Source organism: Coregonus lavaretus, assembly GCF_964263955.1.
Source record: "Coregonus lavaretus genome assembly, chromosome: 9".
In the NCBI taxonomy this organism is placed as follows: Eukaryota; Metazoa; Chordata; class Actinopteri; order Salmoniformes; family Salmonidae; genus Coregonus; species Coregonus lavaretus.
In genome coordinates, this window is record NC_139996.1 from 5576937 (window position 1) to 5603909 (window position 26973).

Consider the following 26973-nt stretch of genomic DNA (forward strand, 5'->3'; position numbering starts at 1 on the left):
GGTAGGGCGGCAGGTAGCTTAGTGGTTAAGAGCGTTGTGCCAGTAACCGAAAGGTCGCTGGTTCTAATCCCCGAGCCGACTAGGTAAAAAAATCTGCCGATGTGCCCTTGAGCAAGGCACTTAACCCTAATTGCTCCTGTAAGTCGTCCTGGATAAGAGCGTCTGCTAAATGACTTAAATGTAAATGTAATGTAACCCCAGTACTCACTTGCGTGGGCTCAGGCTGTAGGGGAACAGTGTTGTGTGGTGAGAGGCGTGATTCTGGGTGGACTGGGGGACAGCCCATCTGAGGCAGGTCCATGTTCTGTGCTGGAGCCTTCATGGGCTGGGCTGACACGATGGCTGGGTCGATATGCTGGGCTGACATGATGGCTGGGTCGATATGCTGGGCTGACACGATGGCTGGGTCGATGTGCTGGGCTGACACGATGGCTGGGTCGATGTGCTGGGCTGACACGATGGCTGGGTCGATATGCTGGGCTGACACGATGGCTGGGTCGATATGCTGGGCTGACACGATGGCTGGGTCGATATGCTGGGCTGATACGATGGCTGGGTCGATGGGCTGCCCATCAAACTCCAGCATAGAGTCCTGAAGCAGGAAGAATAAAACAGTTATGGCTGAATATCAAAAATGCTTCCTTGATTCCTCACATCTTTGATTCCTTGATCATCACGTCCAAAGAGAGGAACCTCAGGCCTTCTCCTCCAATGGATTTTTTTTTTAGGAGGCGGCAAAGGATCAAGGACATAAGGAATCAAGACATGACACAATGCTCCATCTCTGTACCAGTCAACCAGCTAGAAGCACAATGTTCCATCTCTGTACCACAGTCAACCAGCTAGAAGCACAATGTTCCATCTCTGTACCACAGTCAACCAGCTAGAAGCACAATGCTCCATCTCTGTACCACAGTCAACCAGCTAGAAGCACAATGCTCCATCTCTGTACCACAGTCAACCAGCTAGAAGCACAATGCTCCATCTCTGTACCAGTCAACCAGCTAGAAGCACAATGTTCCATCTCTGTACCACAGTCAACCAGCTAGAAGCAATGTTCCATCTCTGTACCAGTCAACCAGCTAGAAGCACAATGTTCCATCTCTGTACCAGTCAACCAGCTAGAAGCACAATGCTCCATCTCTGTACCACAGTCAACCAGCTAGAAGCACAATGTTCCATCTCTGTACCACAGTCAACCAGCTAGAAGCACAATGCTCCATCTCTGTACCACAGTCAACCAGCTAGAAGCACAATGCTCCATCTCTGTACCAGTCAACCAGCTAGAAGCACAATGTTCCATCTCTGTACCACAGTCAACCAGCTAGAAGCAATGTTCCATCTCTGTACCAGTCAACCAGCTAGAAGCACAATGTTCCATCTCTGTACCAGTCAACCAGCTAGAAGCACAATGCTCCATCTCTGTACCACAGTCAACCAGCTAGAAGCACAATGTTCCATCTCTGTACCACAGTCAACCAGCTAGAAGCACAATGCTCCATCTCTGTACCACAGTCAACCAGCTAGAAGCACAATGCTCCATCTCTGTACCACAGTCAACCAGCTAGAAGCACAATGTTCCATCTCTGTATCACAGTCAACCAGCTAGAAGCACAATGCTCCATCTCTGTACCACAGTCAACCAGCTAGAAGCACAATGTTCCATCTCTGTACCACAGTCAACCAGCTAGAAGCACAATGCTCCATCTCTGTATCACAGTCAACCAGCTAGAAGCACAATGCTCCATCTCTGTATCACAGTCAACCAGCTAGAAGCACAATGCTCCATGTCTGTACCACAGTCAACCAGCTAGAAGCACAATGCTCCATCTCTGTACCAGTCAACCAGCTAGAAGCACAATGCTCCATCTCTGTACCACAGTCAACCAGCTAGAAGCACAATGCTCCATCTCTGTACCAGTCAACCAGCTAGAAGGAATCAGGAAAGACTTGGTGCAATGCTCCATATCTGTACTAGGGATGGGCACGGTTAAATCGAATATCTGGATATCAGCGTGTTATTTTCCCCACTTCAAATAGCAATTACAGGCGCTCATCGAACGGAGTTTCCACAATACCCGACACAGATCAATGCAAAACACTCACCGAAAAAGCTTTTTGTAACAGAAATCAGTTCTATCATGGCGAAAATCAGATCTCTTTTGCTGTTGCGTTTAGCCAATCTACGAAGAAAAGCAGCGTTTGCGTCATTCTAATTGGTCAAGAGTCAAGAGCAAAATGTTGACTTTCCAGATATCAAATTTTTGTTGTTGTTGATATTACTCGAATAAGACAATTATTTCAAATGCCCATCCGTTAATCTGCACCACAGTTTTACCTGCTAGAGGGCAGCTGAGCGCTTAACGGAGAGAATGCCTAGGCTTTAGCTCAGCAGCCTAACATAGTCGAAGGGGATGAGACTGTACGATTTCGCGGCCTGGTGTGTCGTCGTCCCATCTAACACGGAACATATCAAAAAACATCTGCTAAAACACGTGTATGTGACAAATACAATTTGATTTGAAATAAAGGAGATGGTGATCGACTTGACGCAACTCCACCACGCAAAACATCAATACTGAAAGGCGAGCCTATAGAAATCACAGAGGACTACAAAATACCTCGGGCTGTCCTGGGATCAGTGTACTGACACTTTTAAATAAAGGGCAACAGGGATTGTATTTCCTCCAGAAATGTAACTTTAATGTTGACTGCACTATCATAAGTCATTGGTGGAAAGTATCCTATGCTACTGCCTGACCTGCTGGTTCAGAAACTAAATTCACCCCCCCCAAAAAAAAGTCAGATTGAGGTAAAATCATGGGGCAGCAACAAGAAGACCTGTCATCTGTACAGAGCCCTGCAGAAGGAGAGGAAACTAAATCTATAAAAATAGATGTAATTAATGCTTGACAAGAGATCTCTCTTCAGGGTAGAGTTCCTGTCAAAGGAAGAAGGTTTTTTTTTTTTTTTTTTTACATTTTAGTCATTTAGCAGACGCTCTTATCCAGAGCGACTTACAGGAGCAATTAGGGTTAAGTGCCTTGCTCAAGGGCACATCGGCAGATTTTTCACCTAGTCGGCTCGGGGATTAGAACCAGCGACCTTTCGGTTACTGGCACAACGCTCTTAACCACTAAGCTACCTCGAGCTTCTTATCTTTTTTACATAAAAAAAAAAAAAGAGATTTCCAAGTATACGTGTACCACTCTCGAAAATGATTACTCCATTTCATTTGGAAAAATAAGACAAGATCAGGAAGTGTATCAACAAGATGTGTGATGGTGGTCTTAATGTTTTAGATTTTACGCTGTTTAATCTGCCTACAAAAAGGTGAAGAGGATTAAGAGGTATTTAATAACAGTGATATTAGATAATTGGTTTGCCAATAACATCATAAATGGTAATCTTTATACTTGCAATGAATTATTAGCCAAATAACTAACTACGTTGTGTAAAGAATGACATTTTAATGAATGCTCCATATTTACTGAAGGATCGATCAAGCTTTTCATTACATGCACCAAGTTAGCGAGTGTAGAAATTAAAAATGGCATCAATAGATTAGACATTTTACAACACTTTTGTCAGAAATTATTAACAGGAAGTTTTCCAATGGGCATCTTCGTTTGGATGTGAAATGGCAGCATGTATGGACTAATCCACATACATTTGATCACTAGTAAAGTGAGGGAAGTCTCTTACAAGATCCTTCACAGATGTTTTCCTTGTGATAGTCTTATTTCTAAATATTTAATTAAAGTAGAAAATGGATGCAGCTTTAGTGGATTGGAAAATTAGACTATAGAGCATTTATTCTGTGATTGTTTGCATAGTGAAATATTGGACAGATATGAAAATATATAATAATAATAATAATAATAATAATAAGCAATTTAGCAGACGCTTTTATCCAAAGCGACTTACAGTCATGTGTGCATACATTTTTACGTATGGGTGGTCCGGGGGATTGAACCCACTACCCTGGCGTTACAAGCGCCATGCTCTACCATAATTTGTAAGTCGCTCTGGATAAGAGCGTCTGCTAAATGACAAAAATGTCAAATGTAAAATTGAGCTACAGCGGACCACATTTACATTTTAGTAATTTAGCAGACGCTCTTATCCAGAGTGACTTACAATTCGTGCATTCATCTTAAGATGGCTAGGTGAGACAACACGTCACAATCATATCAAGTTCATTTTCCATCGAAGTCAGTGCTAGTATGAGAAGACCAGTGCCTTTTCGGGGGATACTCGTTAAAGAGAGGTTTCAGACGTTTTCCGAAGAAGATGGGCAGGGACTTGTTCCACCATTGGGGTGCCAGGACAGAGAAGAGCTTTGACTGGGCTGAGCGGGGGCTTCCCTCTCGTAGGGGTGGGAGGGCCAAGAGACCAGAGATGGTTGGGATGTAGGGTTTGAGCATAGCCTGAAGGTAAGGAGGCGCAGTTCACCTTGCTGCTCCGTAGGCAAGCGCCAGGGTCTTGTAAAAGGCAAGCTATATTAGCGATAAGATGGGCAATCCTGTAAGCATTACCAAATGTTATTTTTTATTTGACATACACGCACAGTGACTGCCAATACATTGTGAATGTTACTTTTTGTTTGGAAAAGGCATCCATAAAATGAAGTTCACGGTAAAATAAAAAAAAACTTCTCAATATTTTTTTATAATTGATTATATAACATCCCTGAAAAGGTATAAATAGCAAATCAGTGTCTACAGTATTTGTCAAAATGTAACTTGTCTATAGTGTAATATACTTCTGTCTCACTGGTTTGATTTATTATTTACTTTCATTTGGTCTTGTGATATTTGTATATTGAAATACATGTATATATTTTTTTACGTCAGACTCTTCCCACCCACTCCCCTCTGGCTACAGGTACAGGCATCCAAAAGTAAAAACCAACAAAGGCCAGAAATTATTTTATTCCCAGTGCAATACTTCAAATGAACAAGGTGTTGGATGAATATGCACTTTAAAATCACTAAGCACTTTGACATGCACATTTAGATAGGCCCAGCCTTACTCAAGACATTTTAAGTAGGGCTGTGACGATACCGGTATAGCAATATTTTTTTACACGGCAAAAATGAAAACATGAAGCAGACCAAACTCTTTGGTCCTTTAAAAACCTGCTGTATGTAAAATATGGTGTGCTATAGCTTAGAAAATAAAATGTGACTCTGGATGACAACATAATGACGTTTGATTGCAACATTAGGGCTGTTTTCCTAAAGATGTTAAAATCGGCTTTGTGTTTTGTTTCCTCGCCACGATACTAACGAGTCTGGTGATACTGGCATGGTCCCGGCCCTAATTTTAAAGAACGTTGCACGATCCTGCCGACTTTTTGTAAATATCCCTTGCTTTTTTTCCTGTTGTGTTTTACATTTTAATATGTGATGTTGTCTGTATGCACTTTGACTGCTGCAAAATAAATTGGCTCGAGGACATTAAAAGTTCTCAATCTGAATAGTCTTGAAGGCAGCTCAGCTTCTTTACCTGCATGGAGTTGTAAGGCCCCTGCATCTGTGACCAGTCACCAGTCAGAGCTAATGCCTAGGCTTTAGCTCTGTGGGATAACAGTCTTAAAAAAAAAAGAGGGTTGTTGTTCAAATCCTCACCTGCATGAAGTTGTAAGGCCCCTGCATCTGTGACAAGAGGTCCTGGACCACCTGCTTCCTGACCACCGAGTTTGCAGGGGGCGTGCCTGTGGGTGCGGCCCCGTTCAGGGGTTGGGCCTCCGTGACGATGGGGGGAGGGGCCGACTGTACAGGCTGTTGCAGGATGGCACTCCCCTCCTGAAAAGGGAGGAGTATGGTCAGTAGCTGTCATGGTAACCCGGGAGGACCTGGGGTTGCAAATCTCCGGAAACTTTCCGGCCTATAAACAAGATCTCTTTAAAAAAAAGGGAACATTTTCAGAATTTTGCAACCCTAGGATGACCTGTAACTGGCACTCTACAACCAGGGTAGGGAACTTTCTAAATGTAATCCGTTAGTTACCGGTCCAAAATTGTAATCCCCATGTAGCTCAGTTGGTAGAGCATGGCGCTTGCAACGTCAGGGTTGTGGGTTCGATTCCCACGGGGGGGCCAGTATGAAAATGTATGCACTCACTAACTAAGTCGCTCTGGATAAGAGCGTCTACTAAATGACTAAAATGTAAATGACCATAAATCAATGTTGCATTTTACTTTGTGTTGGTGATGTAGGCTTCTTCTAACCCATTGCTTTCTACTACAGATAATACCATTAGGCTACATCTTTACATAAAATAAATAAAAAAATAAGTGTCAGATTTCCAGTCATAATTAATTTAATAACCCTTGGTCTTCAAAAATAGGGACTTGGAAATAGATTAGGACCACATTGTCTGACCTGAGCATAACTCAAAAACTAAGGACTGATTGGGCTTACTGCTTCCAGTTGAAAAATAAAATGCTGCTCTCATGGAATGGCATGCTTTGAGCAATACCAAAAAGTGCTATTTTTACATTTTAGTCATTTAGCAGACGCTCTGGAGCGACTTAGTTATAGTGAGTGCTTATATATATATATTTTTATACTGGCCCCCCGTGGGAATCGAACCCACAACCCTGGCGTTGCAAGCGCCATGCTCTACCAACTGAGCTACAGGAGGCGCTATTTGCATTAGAGCTATTATTTCCTTTTTGTTGGTGACTTTGATATCTCGATAATTAGCGAGAGTTTCAACATGTGTCCGTTAGGTCTATGGACATTTTTTTTTTTTTTTTTTTGGAATCGGCGCAAATTAAATTGAGCAACAAAATCCCCCCTCGTTGTCTTCTTAACCTAAACGTGGTTATGACAGTGTTGAGCAAAATACCATGGAGGAGTTTAGAAGAGAGGAACTCAAACTTTTATTCCATAGGCTAGGTTCCGCACTATGCAGCTGTTGCAAGAGCGCATTTTTCACTGGCTGCAAAAACAATGATTGATAGGCAATTTAAAAACGTATTCAGTTCAACCATTAATCGGTTAAAATAAACACACATTTATGAACAGCCATCTACAACAATACCCAAATGAGAAAGCGCATTGACGTGAGTCACACTGCTGCTATGTAGATATCAATAGTAAGTGATATCCTTATCGCCCGTAGGCTACGCCACTGCTTTCCTCCAAGCTTTTATTTAAAATGGGATAATGTTTGGATGCCGACAGCAGTCGCACCATTGGAAGACATCGCTTGGACTGTAGTTTACAAAACCCTATTCCTGTGATTTTCCCGCGATCCATACAAACGCATTTGGTGTCATCAGTCCTTTAGCTTGTGGTCAGATTCGCTCAGTTGGAACAAACTTAACGTGCACCTTTTTTTCAATGCTGATTTGAATGTCATTGAGAAAACAGAAAGGTGTCAACTTTTGCGCAAAAACCCTTTCTGAATTTAAAAGTAATCCTAGACGTAATCTAGTTTTTCAAAAGTATATAATCTGATTACAATATTTCAGCTGGTAATGTAACGGAATAGTTCGTTTTTTGTAATCAGTTACAAAAATCAGTTAACCCCGTTACTCCCCAACCGTGTCTACAACCTACCTGACTACTTTCCCAAATACAATGTTCAAAGCGCGCATATATACAGTTGAAGTCGGAAGTTTACGTACACTTAGGTTAGAGTCATTAAAACTCGTTTTTCTACCACTCCACAAATGTCGTGTTAACAAACTATAGTTTTGGCAAGTCGGTTAGGACATCTACTTTGTGCATGACACAAGTAATTTTTCCAACAATTGTTTACAGACAGATTATTTCACTGTATCACCATTCCAGTGGGTCAGAAGTTTACATACACTAAATTGACTGTGCCTTTAAAATGCCTGGAAAATTCCAGAAAATGATGTCATGGCTTTAGAAGCTTCTGATAGGCTAATTGACATCATTTGAGTCAATTGGAGATGTACCTGTGGATGTATTTCAAGGCCTACCTTCAAACTCAGTGCCTCTTTTCTTGACATGGGAAAATCAAAAGAAATCAGCCAAGACCTCAGAAAAAAGTGTGTAGACCTCCACAAGTCTGGTTCATCCTTGGGAGCAATTTCCAAACGCCTGAAGGTACCACGTTCATCTGTACAAACAATAGTACGCAAGTATAAACACCATGGGACCACGCAGCCGTCATACAGCTCAGGAAGGAGACGCATTCTGTCTCCTAGAAATGAACGTACTTTGGTGCGAAAAGTGCAAATCAATCCCAGAACAACAGCAAAGGACCTTGTGAAGATGCTGGAGGAAACAGGTACAAAAGTACCTATATCCACAGTAAAACGAGTCCTATATCGACATAACTTGAAAGGCCGCTCAGCAAGGAAGAAGCCACTGCTCCAAAACCGCCATAAAAAAGCCAGACTCCGGTTTGCTTAAGGACAACAAAGTCAAGGTATTGGAGTGGCCATCACAAAGCCCTGACCTCAATCCTGTAGAACATTTGTGGGCAGAACTGAAAAAGCATGTGCGAGCAAGGAGGCCTACAAATCTGACTCAGTTACACCAGCTCTGTCAGGAGGAATGGGCCAAAATTCACCCAACTTATTGTGGGAAGCTTGTGGAAGGCTACCCGAAACGTCTGACCCAAGTTAAACAATTGAAAGGCAATGCTACCAAATACTAATTGAGTGCATGTAAACTTCTGACCCACTGGGAATGTGATGAAAGAAATGAAAGCTGAAATAAATCACTCTACTATTATTCTGACATTTCACATTCTTAAAATAAAGTGGTGATCCTAACTGACCTAAGACAGGGAATTTCTACTAGGATTAAAATGTCAGGAATTGTGAAAAACTGAGTTTAAATGTATTTGGCTAAGGTGTATGTAAACCTCTGACTTCAATTGTACACACACACATATATATAGTTTGTGTGGGGCATGTGCAATGGACACTGATCTTTAATAGATGCTGTCTGTTAAACTGAAAAACATTCATAATTCATTTATTTTTTTAATCAACAAAGAAAAAAAGGTACCCATCAGCTTTTAGTGAGTGCTGTGTGATGGTGAGGAGAGGAAACCAGTGGACTGTAGGAAGTAGTGGTCAGGAACAGGCGAGCAGCATACATACATACCTCCGTTTCTGAGGTCCACTCATCTCCTTGCTCCTTGTCGCAGCTGCTGTATGTGGTGTCTGGAATGAACTGTCTGTTAACGAACTGAAACACAGAAACAAGATGGCCGCCGTCACAAACTAGCCAAGTCATAAGAACTGAAATAGAAGGGTCGTGTTCAGTAGGTACTAAACGGAAGGAAGAAAAAAAAGAAGCTCTGAAATCAGTGAAATTGAGTGGTACTATCTGAATTAAATGTGTCCAATAAGAAGCACTCATTTTAGTTTTCCGTCACAAAATGCATTTTTTTTTTTTTATCGTTTTAAGTTTGGCCAAAATGAGGCTCTAATCAACACGACCCAGGGTAGGAAGTCCTCTCACCTCTGTAGCTTCCACCTCAACGGGCTCTATGTAATCGTCAACTATTTCTCCCTCTGGAAAGAGAAAAATAACTTTCAGAACGCAGGACGAAAGATGTTCAAATCAACCAACATCTTTATTGTCCCAATTGGGAAATTTGTAGTGGTGGTAAAATAACAAAAATACAATACAACAAACTTAAAAAAGGAGCTAACAGCTACATTTTGTATTGCTTACAAATTAACTTTGAAAAGTGCACTTAAGCTAACTACATTTGTATTGCTTACAACTTGATTACAAATTAACCAACTAAAAAGTGTACTTTCGCCAACAGCTACATGGGTATTGCTTTGTCATTTAAAAATAAATGGGGAAAAAAAAGTGCACATTTCTAAGGATGGAAAGAGACCAGTTTAGCAAACAGAAAATATATAACTTGGTCAATTTATAACTCAAAGTGCACATTTCTAAACGCCAACGTCAAAGATTTTGACCTGGGTCGACGGCCTGCTCCTCAGTCTCCTTGACTACAGCCGGCTCTTCCTCCTCACACACTCCATTCTGGTGGGACTGGGCTTGGTCAAAGTACCCGCTTAGCAGCACCCGGTCCAGGATGTCCTTCAGCGCTTTGTCTGGGTGGGGAGGGGAATTGAGAATACCATCAGAAACACCATAACATAACATGTCAATGTACAAAACTTCCACTAGGCTAGTCAGTGCCTGCTGATGCCAGAAAGGGACCATCTGATACCCTTTTTAAACCATCATGCCGACCCAAACTATGATGGAGCCATCAGCAACAATAGGAACTCCATTCAAACACACACTACACTGTTGACATCTACAATGCAATATGATGGTGGACAGATCTAACCAGAGAATCTGCTCGTTTCAACCATGCACTACAACTTGCCTATTATAAGGCAGTTCTCCAAGAGAGGGGGGGGTTTCTAACCTCGTTAAGCAGAATGGGGTCACTTATATGGCTGTAGAGCTGTTAAGTGCTGTTGTGTGTGAATGGGTCCTCTGTGTGGGACCAGAGGGCAGGCGATACTGGGGCCACTGATTGGCATCCTGCCCTATTGCCGTCTACGGTTTCAAGTTTTAAAATGTCACGTGCACAAGTACAGTGAAATGCCTTTCTTGCTAGCTCTAAACACAACAATGCAGTAATCTATCAATGTAGTACTAAAAAATAACATTAGGTAGAACAAAAAACACGAGAAATAGAAATAAAAGGAAAAACATGAGAAATTAGAAACTATATACACAGGGTCAGTTCCAATCACAGGAGGTTGGTGGGACCTTCATTGGGGAGGACGGGCTCGTGGTAATGGCTGGAGCGGAATGGGAATCGAATACGTCAGACACATGGTTTCCATGTGTTTGATGCCATTCCATTTGCGCCGTTCCAGACATTATGAGCAGCCATCCCCTCTGCAGCCTCCACTGATCAGGATATGATAACCAGAGCAGCAGCATACAGTGCCTTCAGAAAGTATTCACACTCCTTGACTTTTTCCACATTTTGTTGTTACAGCCTGAATTTAAAATGGATTAAATTGAGATTGTGTGTCACTGGCCTACACACAGTACCCCATAATGTCAAAGTGGAAAAAATGTTGTTGTTGTTGTTTTTTTTTTTAGAAAGGTTTACAAATTAATTAAAAATGAAAAGCTGAAATGTCTTGAGTCAATAAGTATTCAACCCTTTTGTTATGGCAATCCTATATAAGTTCAGGAGTAAACATTTGCTTAACAAGTTTACAAAAGTTGCATGGACTCACTGTGTGCAATAGTGTTTTAACGTGATTTTTTAAAATTACTACCTCATCTCTGTACCCCACACAAAGATAATTGTAAGGTCCCTCAGTCGAGCAGTGAATTTCAAACACAGATTCAACCACAAAGACCAGGGAGGTTTTCCAATGCCTCGCAAAGTAGGGCACCTATTGGTAAAAAGCAGACATTGAATATATATCCCTTTGAGCATGGTGTAGTTATTAATTACACTTTGGGATGGTGTATCAATACACCCAGTTACTACTAAGATACAGGTGTAGTGGACAGTCATATTTAAAAAGTATGCTATTATAAATACCTCACATGCGACTCGAATTAAGACTAAGCCATTAGCCCATTAAATGACATCTTTATCGGACTCCATAAGATAAATAATAATATGCAAGAAGACTACAGTTGAGTTACAGTAGTAGGCAATTAAGAAATGTCTGAGAATAGAATTCTAAATACAAGTGTATTTAATTACTTTGTAAAATGAATGGATTCACAAGGCATAAACTTAAAAAGGTACAAAGCATTTTTCTAAGCATGGAGAGAGAGAGAGAGAATCTCACCACAGCAGGTCAGGAACACATAAGAGATAGAACAATGAATCTAAGACCCTTTTATAAGCATCTGAGTTGTTAGGATTCAAAACCTGAGTTGATGGCCAATAGCATTACTGTAAAGTTAAACATCCAATCAGATAGACCTACATGATGTAAACTCTGCTTCTCAGAGGTGTGACAATGAAGGTTGGCAAGACCAACATAGAGAATGTTGAATTCCCAAGACGACACAGAGAATGTTGAATTCCTAAGACGACACACAGCAAATTCTTGCATACAGTTGATAAGAGTCACTTCTGGGGCTGAGCGACCCTACACAGGCGTCCTTCCTAACTCAGTTGCCGGAGAGGAAGGAAACTGCACAGGGATTTCCCCATGAGGCCATTGGTGATTAAAACTGATTAAAAACAGTTACAGAGTTGTTGAATGGCTGTGATAGGAGAAAACTGAGGATGGATTAACAACATTGTAGGTACTCCACAACATAAATGACAGTGAAAAGGAAGAAGCATGTACAGAACAAAAATATTACAAAACATGCATCCTGTTTGGAATAAGGCACTAAAGTAATACTGCAAAAAATATGGCAAAGAAATTAACTTTTCGTCCTGAACACAAAGCGTTATGTTTGGGGGCAAATCCAACACGTCACTGAGTACCACTTCATATTTTCAAGCATGGTGGTGGCTGCATCATATTATGGGTATGCTTGTCATTGGCAAGGACTAGGGAGAGTTTTTTTTAGGATAACAAGAAACGGAATAGAACTAAGCACAGGCAGAATCCAGTCTGCTTTCCAACAGACACAGACACATTCACCTTTCAGCAGGACAATAACCTAAAACACAAGGCCAAATATACGCTGGAGTTGGTTACCTAGACAACACTGAATGTTCCAGAGTGGCCTAATTACAGTTTTGACTTCCAAATCTGTGGCAAGACATAAAAATGGCTGTCTAGCAATGATCGACAACCAACTTGAGAGCTTGAAGAATTTCTCAAATAATAAAAAAAATTGGAAAATATTGTACAGTACAGGTATGCAAAGCTCTTAGAGAATTACCCATAAAGACTCACAGCTGTAATCGCTGCCAAAGCTGATTCTAACATGCATTGACTCAGGGGGTTGAATACTTATCTAAATCAAGATATATTAGTTCCCAAACTTTTTCCACTCAGGGCCCCCTTCCAGCATTGAGGAACATCCCGTGCCCCCCTGCACACCATGTCTCTTTCTATGGCCACAAGCACTGTTCATGACACACACTGTTCCCACCCCTCGTTGGTGGAGAAAACATTTAAAGCAGGTTTAAAGCTTATTTCCTGCAATTCTACACATTTGTCATGGGGTGCAGAGAAGATTTAGCAGTTTTAAAAACACATTTTCTTGCAATTCTATACGTTTTGTCACGTCTAATGTGTATTCATGTGATATTTGAGTGACTCAAACATTACAACAAAATCTATGGGCTAAAAAAAAAAAAAAAACCACTAGCTAAAATGGGCTAGTTGATCTGGACATTTCTGACAAGTTACAAATGCAATGACTGACATGACAATGACGATGGACTACCCAATTTCGACATTGCACCTTGGGCATTCTACCATTACAAATTTAAAAGAGTAAGATTAAAGCCCACAGTTACCACTACTGCATATATTTAATCTATGTGTGTGTGTGTGTGTGTGTGTGTGTGCGCGCGCGCATATATGAGTGTGTAGGGTCCTGTGAGAGACAGTGCAAAAAAGTAGCCACTGTTAGCTATTTAGTAGTGTTATGGCTTGGGGGATAGAAGCTGTTCAGGGTCCTGTAGGTTCCAGACTAGTAGTGTTATGGCTTGGGGGATAGAAGCTGTTCAGGGTCCTGTAGGTTCCGGACTTGATGCATCGGTACTTCTTGCCTCACGGAAGCAGAGAGAACAGTCTTTGGCTTGAGTGGCTGGAGTCTGCATACATCATTCATCTTGTGGTCCTCTGTAGCTCAGCTGGTAGAGCACGGCGCTTGTAACGCCAAGGTAGTGGGTTCGATCCCCGGGACCACCCATACACAAAAAAAATGTATGCACGCATGACTGTAAGTCGCTTTGGATAAAAGCGTCTGCTAAATGGCATATTATTATTATTATTATCTTACCCTAACAGTAGAACCTTGACTATGGTTCTCCATCTTCCACACAGGCTCAACAAGCAACTGCAGCTTGCTGCTAGGTTATAGAGATATGTTCTGGATTAAACCATTGGGATCACTTGAAGGGGAACATCTTGGGAAAACTAATCGGGAGCATTAGACAATGAGTCAAAATGATGGTCTGCCCTTTAAACATTTTCCGGGCCTTCCTTTCACACCGCCTGACAGAGTGGCATGGAGCTCGGCCCCAGTGATGTACTGGGATATCCACGTCACCCTCTGTAGCCCCTTGCGGTCAGATGCCAAGCAGTTGCCGTACCAAGCGGTGATGCAGCCAGTCAAGATGTTCTCAATGGTGCAGCTGTATAACTTTTTGAGGACCACAGGGCAGGCGATACTGGGGCCACTGACTGGCACCCTGCCCTATAGTCGTCTACTGGACCACAGGGATGGGGCAACTGGCACCCTGCCCTATCGTCGTCTACTGGACCACAGGGATGGGGCAACTGGCACCCTGCCCTATAGTCGTCTACTGGACCACAGGGATGGGGCAACTGGCACCCTGCCCTATAGTCGTCTACTGGACCACAGGGATGGGGCAACTGGCACCCTGCCCTATAGTCGTCTACTGGACCACAGGGATGGGGCACCCTGCCCTATAGTCGTCTACTGGACCACAGGGACGGGGCACCCTGCCCTATAGTCATCTACTGGACCACAGGGATGGGGCACCCTGCCCTATAGTCGTCTACTGGACCACAGGGACGGGGCACCCTGCCCTATAGTCGTCTACTGGACCACAGGGACGGGGCACCCTGCCCTATAGTCGTCTACTGGACCACAGGGACGGGGCACCCTGCCCTATAGTCATCTACTGGACCACAGGGATGGGGCAACTGGCACCCTGCCCTATAGTCATCTACTGGACCACAGGGATGGGGCAACTGGCACCCTGCCCTATAGTCGTCTACTGGACCACAGGGACGGGGCACCCTGCCCTATAGTCGTCTACTGGACCACAGGGATGGGGCAACTGGCACCCTGCCCTATAGTCATCTACTGGACCACAGGGATGGGGCACCCTGCCCTATAGTCATCTACTGGACCACAGGGGACGGGGCAACTGGCACCCTGCCCTATAGTCGTCTGCTGGACCTCAGGGGACGGGGCAACTGGCACCCTGCCCTATAGTCGTCTACTGGACCACAGGGGACGGGGCACCCTGCCCTATAGTCGTCTACTGGACCACAGGGACGGGGCACCCTGCCCTATAGTCGTCTACTGGACCACAGGGACGGGGCACCCTGCCCTATAGTCGTCTACTGGACCACAGGGATGGGGCAACTGGCACCCTGCCCTATAGTCGTCTACTGGACCACAGGGATGGGGCACCCTGCCCTATAGTCGTCTACTGGACCACAGGGATGGGGCACCCTGCCCTATAGTCGTCTACTGGACCACAGGGGACGGGGCAACTGGCACCCTGCCCTATAGTCGTCTACTGGACCACAGGGATGGGGCAACTGGCACCCTGCCCTATAGTCGTCTACTGGACCACAGGGATGGGGCACCCTGCCCTATAGTCGTCTACTGGACCACAGGGGACGGGGCAACTGGCACCCTGCCCTTTAGTCGTCTGCTGGACCTCAGGGGACGGGGCAACTGGCACCCTGCCCTATAGTCGTCTACTGGACCACAGGGATGGGGCAACTGGCACCCTGCCCTATAGTCGTCTACTGGACCACAGGGATGGGGCAACTGGCACCCTGCCCTATAGTCGTCTACTGGACCACAGGGATGGGGCAACTGGCACCCTGCCCTATAGTCGTCTACTGGACCACAGGGATGGGGCAACTGGCACCCTGCCCTATAGTCATCTACTGGACCACAGGGATGGGGCACCCTGCCCTATAGTCGTCTACTGGACCACAGGGACGGGGCACCCTGCCCTATAGTCGTCTACTGGACCACAGGGATGGGGCAACTGGCACCCTGCCCTATAGTCATCTACTGGACCACAGGGATGGGGCACCCTGCCCTATAGTCATCTACTGGACCACAGGGGACGGGGCAACTGGCACCCTGCCCTATAGTCGTCTACTGGACCACAGGGACGGGGCAACTGGCACCCTGCCCTATAGTCGTCTACTGGACCACAGGGGACGGGGCACCCTGCCCTATAGTCGTCTACTGGACCACAGGGATGGGGCAACTGGCACCCTGCCCTATAGTCGTCTACTGGACCACAGGGATGGGGCACCCTGCCCTATAGTCGTCTACTGGACCACAGGGATGGGGCAACTGGCACCCTGCCCTATAGTCGTCTACTGGACCACAGGGGACGGGGCAACTGGCACCCTGCCCTATAGTCGTCTACTGGACCACAGGGATGGGGCAACTGGCACCCTGCCCTATAGTCGTCTACTGGACCACAGGGACGGGGCACCCTGCCCTATAGTCATCTACTGGACCACAGGGATGGGGCAACTGGCACCCTGCCCTATAGTCGTCTACTGGACCACAGGGATGGGGCAACTGGCACCCTGCCCTATAGTCGTCTACTGGACCACAGGGACGGGGCACCCTGCCCTATAGTCATCTACTGGACCACAGGGATGGGGCAACTGGCACCCTGCCCTATAGTCGTCTACTGGACCACAGGGATGGGGCAACTGGCACCCTGCCCTATAGTCGTCTACTGGACCACAGGGACGGGGCACCCTGCCCTATAGTCATCTACTGGACCACAGGGATGGGGCAACTGGCACCCTGCCCTATAGTCGTCTACTGGACCACAGGGATGGGGCAACTGGCACCCTGCCCTATAGTCGTCTACTGGACCACAGGGGACGGGGCACCCTGCCCTATAGTCGTCTACTGGACCACAGGGACGGGGCACCCTGCCCTATAGTCGACCACTGGACCACAGGGATGGGGCAACTGGCACCCTGCCCTATAGTCGTCTACTGGACCACAGGGACGGGGCACCCTGCCCTATAGTCGACCACTGGACCACAGGGATGGGGCAACTGGCACCCTGCCCTATAGTCGTCTACTGGACCACAGGGACGGGGCAACTGGCACCCTGCCCTATAGTCGTCTACTGGACCACAGGGACGGGGCACCCTGCCCTATAGTCGTCTACTGGACCACAGGGATGGGGCATCCTGCCCTGGCTGAGTATGGAGAAGCCCTCAGCATTCAACACCAGAACACGTCACTGTGTCCCCCAAGGCCTCAGCAATCTCAAACCAACACTCTTATAGCCTATACCCCCTAGGACATGATTACTCATGCAGAATGCACCCTCATATCTACTGTACAAGGCCTTGGAAATAACAGAACAGATGGGAACTGGGTTGCCTTTAGGTCTCCATGATCTCTCTCTGAAGGCAGACACCTCAGGATATGAAGGAGACATCTTGTCATCAACGAGTTGTGTGACAGACAGTGGATAGTTACTGCCAGCTCTAAGCATCCAGTGGCAAGTCCAAACACACTCACACAATCCTTTCAGTCTTTTCTGATCATGGAGTTATAAAGCCATTTGCCATTGCCACAATATCCTGCCAAATATATCGCCACCTACTGGGTAACTAAATGATAACACTGCGAGTCTTCCTGAATAATTAAATGTATTTCCTGTCTAGAGAACAAATATTAGACAAAGTCATTGGCCAAACTAGCCTGGTCCCAGATATATTTGATCTGGGAGCAGGCTATGGCCAAACTGGAAGACAAAAAAAACCTAGCAATGCTACTTGACAACCACTGGCATTTAGATTAAAAAAATATCTAAATTAAATTATTTCCAGTAGCTTCCATCCACACAGAGACAATTGCAGAGGGACTTGTTAATGAGGATCTACAGTCACAGAACATTAAAAAAGGTATCGTGTAGAACAGAAATGATATTCAGATAGAATAGAGAATCCTCTCAGCTCTATTCATTCCATCTGCAACATTCAGAACTTTTCACGTCACTGAACACACACCCAGGCAGTTGTTGGTTAAGACTTACATGTAGTTCCTGCCACAGCTTTGTCCTTCCCCTCCAACAGATCCATGAGGTGTTGAGAAGCCTCCTCGTACTGCTCAGTAAACCTGCAATAGGAGTGGTAAAGTTGGAACTTGTGAAAGAAAAATGGATACCCCCCCCCCCCACAGCTTGTTCAATGCTCCTGCAGTTTTATTGAGTGCAACATTGACACAAACGTCTTGGTAAGGCTTGAGTTGCAATTCCCTCTCAAATCGGGGTTGTCAAAAAAGTGAAACCCCAGCTTCTAAACATCGAAGTTGACCATCATGTTCATGGTATGTAAATTATTCGACAGATGGGCTGAGAAGCCCTCTCCTGAAACCAAGACATGTTTTCATGAGAAAGGAAAGTTATAGTAAAAAAAAAAAAAAACGTCCACATATCTTTTTTCCCCCCACTGTCTAACCTGGTGTTTTGGTGTGGTTCTGGTCCCACTAGTTTATAGAGCTCATCCAGGGCAGTGAGCTCCGTGTCGGTGAGTAGTGAGGGGGTGCCTCCCCCGGCGGCCCCCTGTCTCAGCTCCTGCCTCACACGGTCCTCCCCCAGCCTGTCCAGGAGGAACTGGACCTCCAGGATCGTCTTCAGCCTCTTCTGCTCAGACTCTTCTCTCTGGAGCTGCTCCCGCCTCACTGCCTTCTTCACCACCCTCTGGATCTGGAGAGGAGGGGGAAATCACATGTTATTTGTCACATGCCAAATACAACTGGTACAGACTTCACTGTGAAATTCTTGCTTACGAGCCCTTCCCAACAACGCAGAGTTAAAATACAGAAGAATGGAGCTATATACACTGGGAGTCCCAGATCAATGTGGAGCTATATACAGGAACAATGTGGAGCTATATACAGGAAGTACCAGCTCAATGTGGAGCTATATACAGGAAGTACCAGCTCAATGTGGAGCTATATACAGGAAGTACCAGCTCAATGTGGAGCTATATACAGGAAGTACCAGCTCAATGTGGAGCTATATACAGGAAGTACGAATACCAAAGTGACTAGGCATCAGGATAGATAATAAAATAATGGACAGAGCAGCACATGATGAGTAAGTGTGAGAATGTGCGTTGTGTTGGTCTGCGTGTGTTTTATGTAGTGAATGTGTGGGAGTTTTGTAAGGTGTGTATATATGTATATATATATATAGTCTAGTGAGTGTGCGTAGGGTCTGTGCAAGATAGTTTGAGTACCATTAATTGACTATGTAGCAGTCTGGCTATTTAGCAGTCTGATGGCTTGGGGAGCCTGTTGGTCCGAGAGCCGATGCTCCGGTACCGTTTGCCGGACAAAGAGCAGGGAGTCGGACCACAACGTAATGAATAAGCTGAAAATATAATATACCTCCAGTGTGTGGTGCTGGCCATATCAATACAAAACGGACACAGGGGTAACACCAGAGACACTAGTTCCAGAGCTCCAGTGTTAGAAGAACACTGTCATCCATTGCCATTTTAACCTCCCAAGAAGAAATACACACAACCCCGCAAAGGGGTTGGAATCTAGGGTCAGCCACAGAGCAGCGCCCCCTGGAGCAGTTTAGTGGTTAAGAGTCTTGCTTACATCTTGCCCCAGTGAGAGGAAGCTCTTCTGTAACTCCCTGGCAAACTCCAGGTTATTAGTCACTTCCTGATACTTGGTCAGGGCATCCTTCAGAGAGGAGAGAGACAGAGGAAACTGGTTAACACAGAAAGCCTAACATATACTGTTCAAAGTCTTAAAATGTATTGCATCATTCCTTCCTGCTTCCTTGAAGTAATGACTGAACTGAAGACGTCGGCTAATTGGTGAAAGCAATGCAGTGGAAAATTTGCTTACACCAACCCAGTAATGTTAGCTCAGTGACTACAGATGATATAGGACTCATACAGTATGTTGTAGAACGCTGACCCACCAGCTGGTCCTGGTTTAGACGCTCCCCTTTGTCCTTCCTGGCTTGATAATCGTCCAGCTTGCCCTGTGAGACAGAGAGGATTAAAACCATTACAGTATGTTGATCTAATGGAAATAATAAACTAAATTCTACATAGTAGAAGATAAGAGCTGAAATGTCTCGGTTGTTGGTTTAGGTGGGAAGCGATGCCCCGATCCTCATTCCTGATTGGTGGGATTGTTGTTGTTTAAAGTGTATGGTTAGGGCCAAAAAAACATCAAAACCTGCAACAGATATCCAATGGTAACCTCATCCCCAGGTTGCTAATCCCACGGTAAATAATAATAATAAGCCATTTAGCAGATGCTTTTATCCAAAGCGACTTACAGTCATGCGTGCATGGTGGTCCCGGGGATCGAACCCACTACCCTGGCGTTACAAGCGCCATGCTCTACCAATTGAACTACAGAGGACCACGGTAACGCTGCACTAAAAACATGACAGGTTTATTGACACCTCAGAGCAACGCCATACATCTCAACACAGTACAAGTGTGCTTGACAGCTAGTGAGTTAATGAGATGGACAACTTCTTCAGAACAGCTTTGGCAAACACCACAAACCTGCCTACTCAACCAGCCGCACTGAGAACACAAAGCCTAGCTAAAACTGAGATAAAGTTGATTTTACAACTAGGCCGGTAATTCATGCAATTACGGAGAATGATTATTATTGGCCATTTCAAGACATCAACGCCAACCAACATAATTTTGCCTGCAGACAGTCGCCATGTTATTATGCTAGTGTTAGCTAACATAGACGTTTTTTTTTTTTTTCATGTGCTTGAAAAACCTACATTGCTTCTTCTTTGCCAAATGAAATGAAATATTTGATGCTAAACGTTTGTTTGATTCTACACACTCACACATAAGGCCTCATATCATTAATTGTCTGTCTATCTGCCTAACGGGCTTGCTAGCTAGCTTGCTAAACAAGGCAAGGGGGGGGGGGGGTATATTTTGGGATTTCTTGATGTGAAAAATAATTTGAATATCGCTAGCTGCAACAGAATACCATCGTGGATAAAAAACATTATGTCTCTGTGTCCAATATAAAAAAAAAAAAAGAGGTTTGAGGTAGTTTCATGAGCCAATGCTAACTAGCGTTAGCACAATGCCTGGAAGTCTACAGGTACAGTTAGCATGATAGCGGTTCCTGTTCATCTGACTCTGGGGAAACAGATAAAAATGGCTTCATTGCCAAAATCTCCTTCAATATGAAGGAAATTACAGTAATTGGACCCATTTTCCTGTATAGAAAGTAGTAATTTGGAAAAACAGTTTCAGTGTCAATTTAAACGATAGAAAGCATGCAGAAAAGATATTGAACAATATATATTTTTTTATAATACCATCTTTGAAAACTAACAATCAAATAAAAGCTAGACAGTAAGGGAGAATCCCCCCCCCCCCCTTACTGCAAAATGCTCTCTACGCCGCCAAGATACCTTTCTAGCTAATAGATTATAGCTGTGTTCGAATACCCATACTAACATACTCTATACTTAATGAGTATATACACACACTACATACCATTAGTTCATTTTAGTATACTGTAAATTAACGGTATCCTTTCAGTTGAGTGTACTAGCGCTACGCCTGTCTACCGGAAGTTGATGCTGTTGCTACCTCTTGCTAGCTTGTTAGCATAACAAATTACTAGCTAGGACATCTTACGACTTCGGGTGTGTTCGTAAATTCAAATCTGGAGTGCCAGAGTGCGCTCTGGGCGTTCGTAAATCCAGAGCGTTGTCAGATTGTCCGTTAGTAAAATTCAGAGCACACACTGGACGCGCTGGCCGAGGAGTAGGGTTGATCCGAGCGTTCTGACCTGACAACGGCAGTCAAGCACTCAAGCTAACTGGCTAACGTTGGCTAGCCTGCTAGCTACTTCCAGTACAAATGAGAGAACACCTCACTCTGACCATTTTACTCATCCTAGCAGAGCTGGTTAGACTGTTTTCATGTTATCCAGAGTGTTGGTGACTAACTGTGCTGCTGGCAAGAATTTAATTACGCTTTTTTTGCCAATGTTTACTGACACCAGCTGTATTCAACGGGTGTCGAGCGTTCGTAAATTCATCAGTTATTCTGCGCTCTGGCACACACAGATGAGAGTGCTCTGAAATCAGAGTAGATAGCCAGAGCGAATTTACGAACGCACCCGAATTAACAATGTCCATTGAGAATGCACAAAGACTATACCACTTAGCTAAGCTATGAATGATGTGAATAATCAAGTAGTAGTTAGATTGGGTAGTTAGTTAGATAGCATATAGTTAATGTACTGGCAAGTTCAATGTATTAGTAGCCAACTAACGTTAGACAGCTAGCTAACATACTGCTGCTGTAATGATATGCTATGCAGTTCGTAAGGATAGCGTAGCTAACAAATTGTCAGCCAACATAACGTGTAATGTAACTTCATTGAAAAGTCATTACACTGCTCAACATTTAACACTTGTCATAATTAGTTAAAGCAATGAATTTGTATCCGCTCTCGGACTTCTGCTGCAAATTTTTTTTTTTTTAATTCGGAAAATGTGGTGAAGCAACGCCCATTTTCTGAAGAATCGCATTATGGGCCCTAAAAGCACAGAAATAGTGTCCACTGCTTGTATACCTTGTATTTTGGCGAATGTAGTACGACATCCGGGAACTTTTGGCATACTAACTATATCCATACTATGACCAATAAGCATACTACATCCTCAATTAAGTCAAAATTGTACAGTTAGTATGAGTATTCGAACACAGCTGAAGTTATTTTACACTTTCTCTTCCAATGAACTGTTAAAAATGTTGATTACTTGTAACATATGATTGGGGTCCCTGGGTCGTCGGTTTGCCTGGGTGGGGGTCCCTGGGCAAGAAAAGTTTGAAAACTGAGCTGAGCTAGCCTGCCAGTCTGCAGAGAGGGACTTGCACTTTGATTGTGCAACTGTAATGTCGGGGAAGACGAGGTGATGTTGCAACTAAGCAGTGAGAGCAAAAAAGCAAGATGCTGTGTCTGCAGTACTGGATGACTTGCTAGGACAGCTGTGTCTATTTTAGAGTCCCCTCTCCTCCTCCTCCTCCTCCACAGTTGGAAGGAATTGCATAACGCAATGCGCCTTGATTGATCTTGTCTGATAGGAAACTGCGGTCATCATGATCAGCACAATGTTGGCACTGAGCCTGCGCAGTAGCAAAAGTGCCACACTCTGCATCCATAGAATACGATACAAGTAACGGTTGTCCATCAAAAACAGAAATGTGTCTGTTTGCAGTCTGTTTTTAATTCCCAAGTCCCCCCCCAGACACTACAGAAAAGACGCTGGAAGCAGTGCCGGGTCAGCCGAAGAGCAGGGGTGTATTCACTAGGAACCAAATGGGGAGAGACCTACCTGAATTTGTCCAATAAAAACTCTCGCAGGCCTGGAATTTTTTGTGATTTTAGGGGCAAGACCATTTGGCCTTCAGGAAGTACCCAATCTGGCAGGGCACCAAGGCCATTAACCCAGAGGCAGTCAACATTTTGAAACTATTTAAACCATAAAGGTAATTGTTTAAAACCTGGACATTTCTTTGTCATTTTATGAGGCATGTCTTACCGTGTTCCAACCATAGGAATGTTAAAGTGGATTATTTTATAAACACTTCCTCATATGCCACTGAAACCAGTATGGCATGTTCTTAACTGTCTTTCGTTGTCCCAGCAACCAAAGACAATCCTAGTCATATTAACAACCCATGCTAGTTGTTGCATTTTTAAAATCTTCCCTCTTTCTAAAAAAAAAAGGACCTTTTCATCAGTCATTTGAAACCACTCGCATTTGCAGTGCGCTTTTGAGAACAGTGTTTTCCGCCAATTGCATTTTGGAACATTAATTCCTTATAGCCTACTGCCATGTGCGCATTGCTGCTTTTCTAACGTGAAGAAATAGCCTAATAGTTTATCAACATTTTAAGCTAAGCGTTCTGATCAGTTGCATCAGCCTCATTGCTTTTAAACGTTGTTTTTTTTCTTTTTTCTTTGTGGTTGTATTAATTGGGTCTATCGTCCGACAACTGTCCCAGAGTCTGTTTTTGAATATTTATTTCTCGCACAGAACGACAAGCTGACTAATAGAATATAACTTTTGTACTATGGGGGGGATAGTAGATTGACATAGGCTAATACTTTTGGTGTTCGTTGTTCATCTTGTTGGCTGACAAAAAGTAAAATGTGTACAGTTCTTCTAACATCTTCAATATGCGCCTCAGAATTCGATAACGATACGTGCCGTTGCGGCCCCGCTGATGTGCCCATCTTCACTTGTAGCCTACTTCGGAGCTGCGATGAGTGTGAAAAGAACCCGATCACGTGACAGGCATTGGCTAATAAGAATTGAGATATCTGAGAAATCCATGTGAGTGAGAGGTGCTTCAGAGCACTGCGATTGTCAGCCAGGAGAAGGGAGTTCTAATTATTATATTCAGCCCAAGGGCATGGATTTTTTTAGGGGGCATTACGGCCACACAAGGGGCCACACAATTCAAGGCCTGAACTCTCATTTGTTACAAAACGTTTTGAACTAATGATTACACCCCAGGTTAGGTGTATTGCTCAAAGGCACAATGGCAGGAGGTGGCACCAGAGATGGAGGTATCAAAAGGCCAAGTAACTTTATTACTCCAATACCCCCCAGGGGCCACTTTTCACCCTCATCACATTTGTGGAAGTTTCATTCCCCCAAAATAAAAGGAGATGTACCTTTTTCTTCTCCATGTTGCGGACCTTCTTGTCGACGACGCCCAGGACCTGCTTCATTGCCTCGGTCTGGGCCCCAGAGGACTGCCCTCCGCCCAGGGTGATCTGTCCAGGAGCAGATCCCACATCTGGGCTGGCCGACTGCACTGTCCTGTTGCCATTCATCGCTGAGGGCATCTGAATAGAGAAAGCAAGAGGCACATCAAATAAGTTAGTTATGGAGGTGGAGACGAGGAACAATGGCTGGATTTGAAAGTTTCCCGGACACTCCATTGAGTTTGCTTTTTAGCCTAGGCTTAATCTGTGTCGAGGAAACCGCCCTACTCATCTAACAAAATAACTGCTGGTGTAGCCAACTTTCAATTGTGGTTGAGCATAAGGAAGCCCATCTATGTGGCAAGCCCATCTATGTCCATATAATTTCAGTCATGTCACTTGCCCAGGAGGGAGGAATGAGAATGACAGTTGCAAATGTAATCTAGCCTTTGGATTGGAGAACAATGGGCATCATGGTGGAATACAAATCTGAGGCCCACAAGTTAGCGAACGTTAGTTAGTTACATACATGGTCCACTTGATTGAACAGATCAAGTGTTGCCAGCCGCCCCACGCCGGACCATTTAAATAGCTCATGAACTTATTAACCACTTTCAAGAATATTAGTTGACCTAGTTCGCTACCACGTGCAGCTCAATCTTACCAAGACGATAAGATAGCTAGCTAACGTTAATTAGCCTGTCATCGCATAAGGCCGAACCGAGATCCTTATCGTTAGCTAGCAGATTTTCCAACTATGCAGCACGCGGGTATGCAGCTTGCCCAGATAACTAGCTAGCGGACATGAGCTAAATCTAGGCTCAATCACACGTATGATCAGAGGTTAGATTGATTAGATTATGCAATGTAGATGTAACGTTAGCTAGTTACTAAAAATGTTTTAGCTATTGTGGCTCATTAGCTAGCTAATCATCGCGTGACAAGGAACGTTAGCCAATTTTGGCCGTGATGCACCCCGCTGTCCAATGTGATAACTCAGCTAGCTAAAGTTAGCATAGCATTAGCATAGCATAGCTGCGCCTCCTTGTCGAATAGGTTCATTTGGCTAGCTTTATATTTGCTTACCGTTAATGCTCTATGTATCCACGGTGGAGCTTGTTCACGAGAGAAATGCAATAGCCAATATGTTTTTATTGTGTTGCTTTATTTTTCTCTTTCAATACTGAGGATCCGCCCAGCCGGCCTCACCGACAACTGAGACGGTTTGATTGGTGAAGAAACTCTTTATAAAGAAGAAGGTCCCTTTTCGGCTGCCCGAAAATATGCCAGACTGAACGAACCAGACTGATCTGATCTAAACAAATCAACTGGGGAATAAACACGATATAGAGACAGCTTGTGAAAGACTGAATTACGAAATACAAATTATAGACTCGTATGTTGATGAAATATTAAAATGTACATAACAGATTGTCTATTTCTAAGACGGGCAAAAATGCGCATAGCCAATCTTGGCCCAAAATCCCCAAATCTGCAAAATAACTTCTATTGATTTGTTCAAGCTAAATGGTGTGTGCGCTGTATATTTCTTGCTCTTGCACTGTACAATGCTGCTACGTTGTCTGTAATCAATGCATTGATTTAGGTTCAAGTTTGTCATATTACAATAGCCTATTGCTAGCTACATCTTTGTGACATTGTTAAATCGACAATTTGGAATGCGAAGATGAACAGTAGCTTGGTGATGAGATCGATGTATTTACTGTAGATCAGCAGAGGGCAGTAATGTACCATGGACAGTGTTGGGGGGTAGTCAACTACATGTAGTTCAACTAGTAATTTAATTTAATTTTGCAGTAGCTTGGTGATAGTTGAGCAACTAAATTCAAATGTTGGTAGTGTTTCAGTAGTTAATTACTTTTATTTATTTTTTACCATGCAGTGGCTAACTACTGAAGAAGAGGAAATATGGGAAAAGTAGGCAAGAATTTCCTTTCTTTTTAGGCATTAGACCTGCCTAATTCTCAAACAGTTTTTGTGTTTAATAGTTAAATTACACATTCTGTTAACATCTGACTTCAGAGTGATCTGTCCTTGCAATTTGTAGTCTATGACGTTTCAGATTTAGATATGATAATTTATTACTAAGTAGTTTGGATGTAGTGAACTACTTTTTAAAAGCAACTTTAGTTAAGTAAACTATATTTTTCTTAAGGGTAGCTTTAGTGTAGCTTAACGTCTTCCATTGTGAAGTAATTGGTAGCTTGGTAAACTATATTTTCAGAGTAGCTTCTCCAACACTGGCCATGGAAAGTAACTGTACTGTATACTGAAGGCTACAGTAGGTCTATGACTGCCA

At 43.9% G+C, this 26973-nt stretch overlaps 1 protein-coding gene across 1 annotated transcript in view; it reads right to left on the reverse strand.

Moving 5' to 3' along the window:
* Positions 1-25884, reverse strand: part of LOC311134632 (caprin-1-like) — a 38982-nt gene extending 13098 nt beyond the window's left edge. The window contains exons 1-11 of the mRNA XM_084168367.1: positions 25740-25884; positions 24621-24794; positions 19849-19911; positions 19518-19604; positions 18365-18612; positions 17941-18023; positions 9935-10072; positions 9462-9514; positions 9102-9185; positions 5634-5810; positions 209-592 (exon numbers count right to left, since the gene is read on the reverse strand). Coding sequence (XP_084024493.1) covers positions 209-592; positions 5634-5810; positions 9102-9185; positions 9462-9514; positions 9935-10072; positions 17941-18023; positions 18365-18612; positions 19518-19604; positions 19849-19911; positions 24621-24794 — 1491 coding nt within the window. The 5' untranslated portion in view covers positions 25740-25884. The remainder of the gene's footprint in view (positions 1-208; positions 593-5633; positions 5811-9101; positions 9186-9461; positions 9515-9934; positions 10073-17940; positions 18024-18364; positions 18613-19517; positions 19605-19848; positions 19912-24620; positions 24795-25739) is intronic.
* Positions 25885-26973: the final 1089 nt, after the last annotated feature.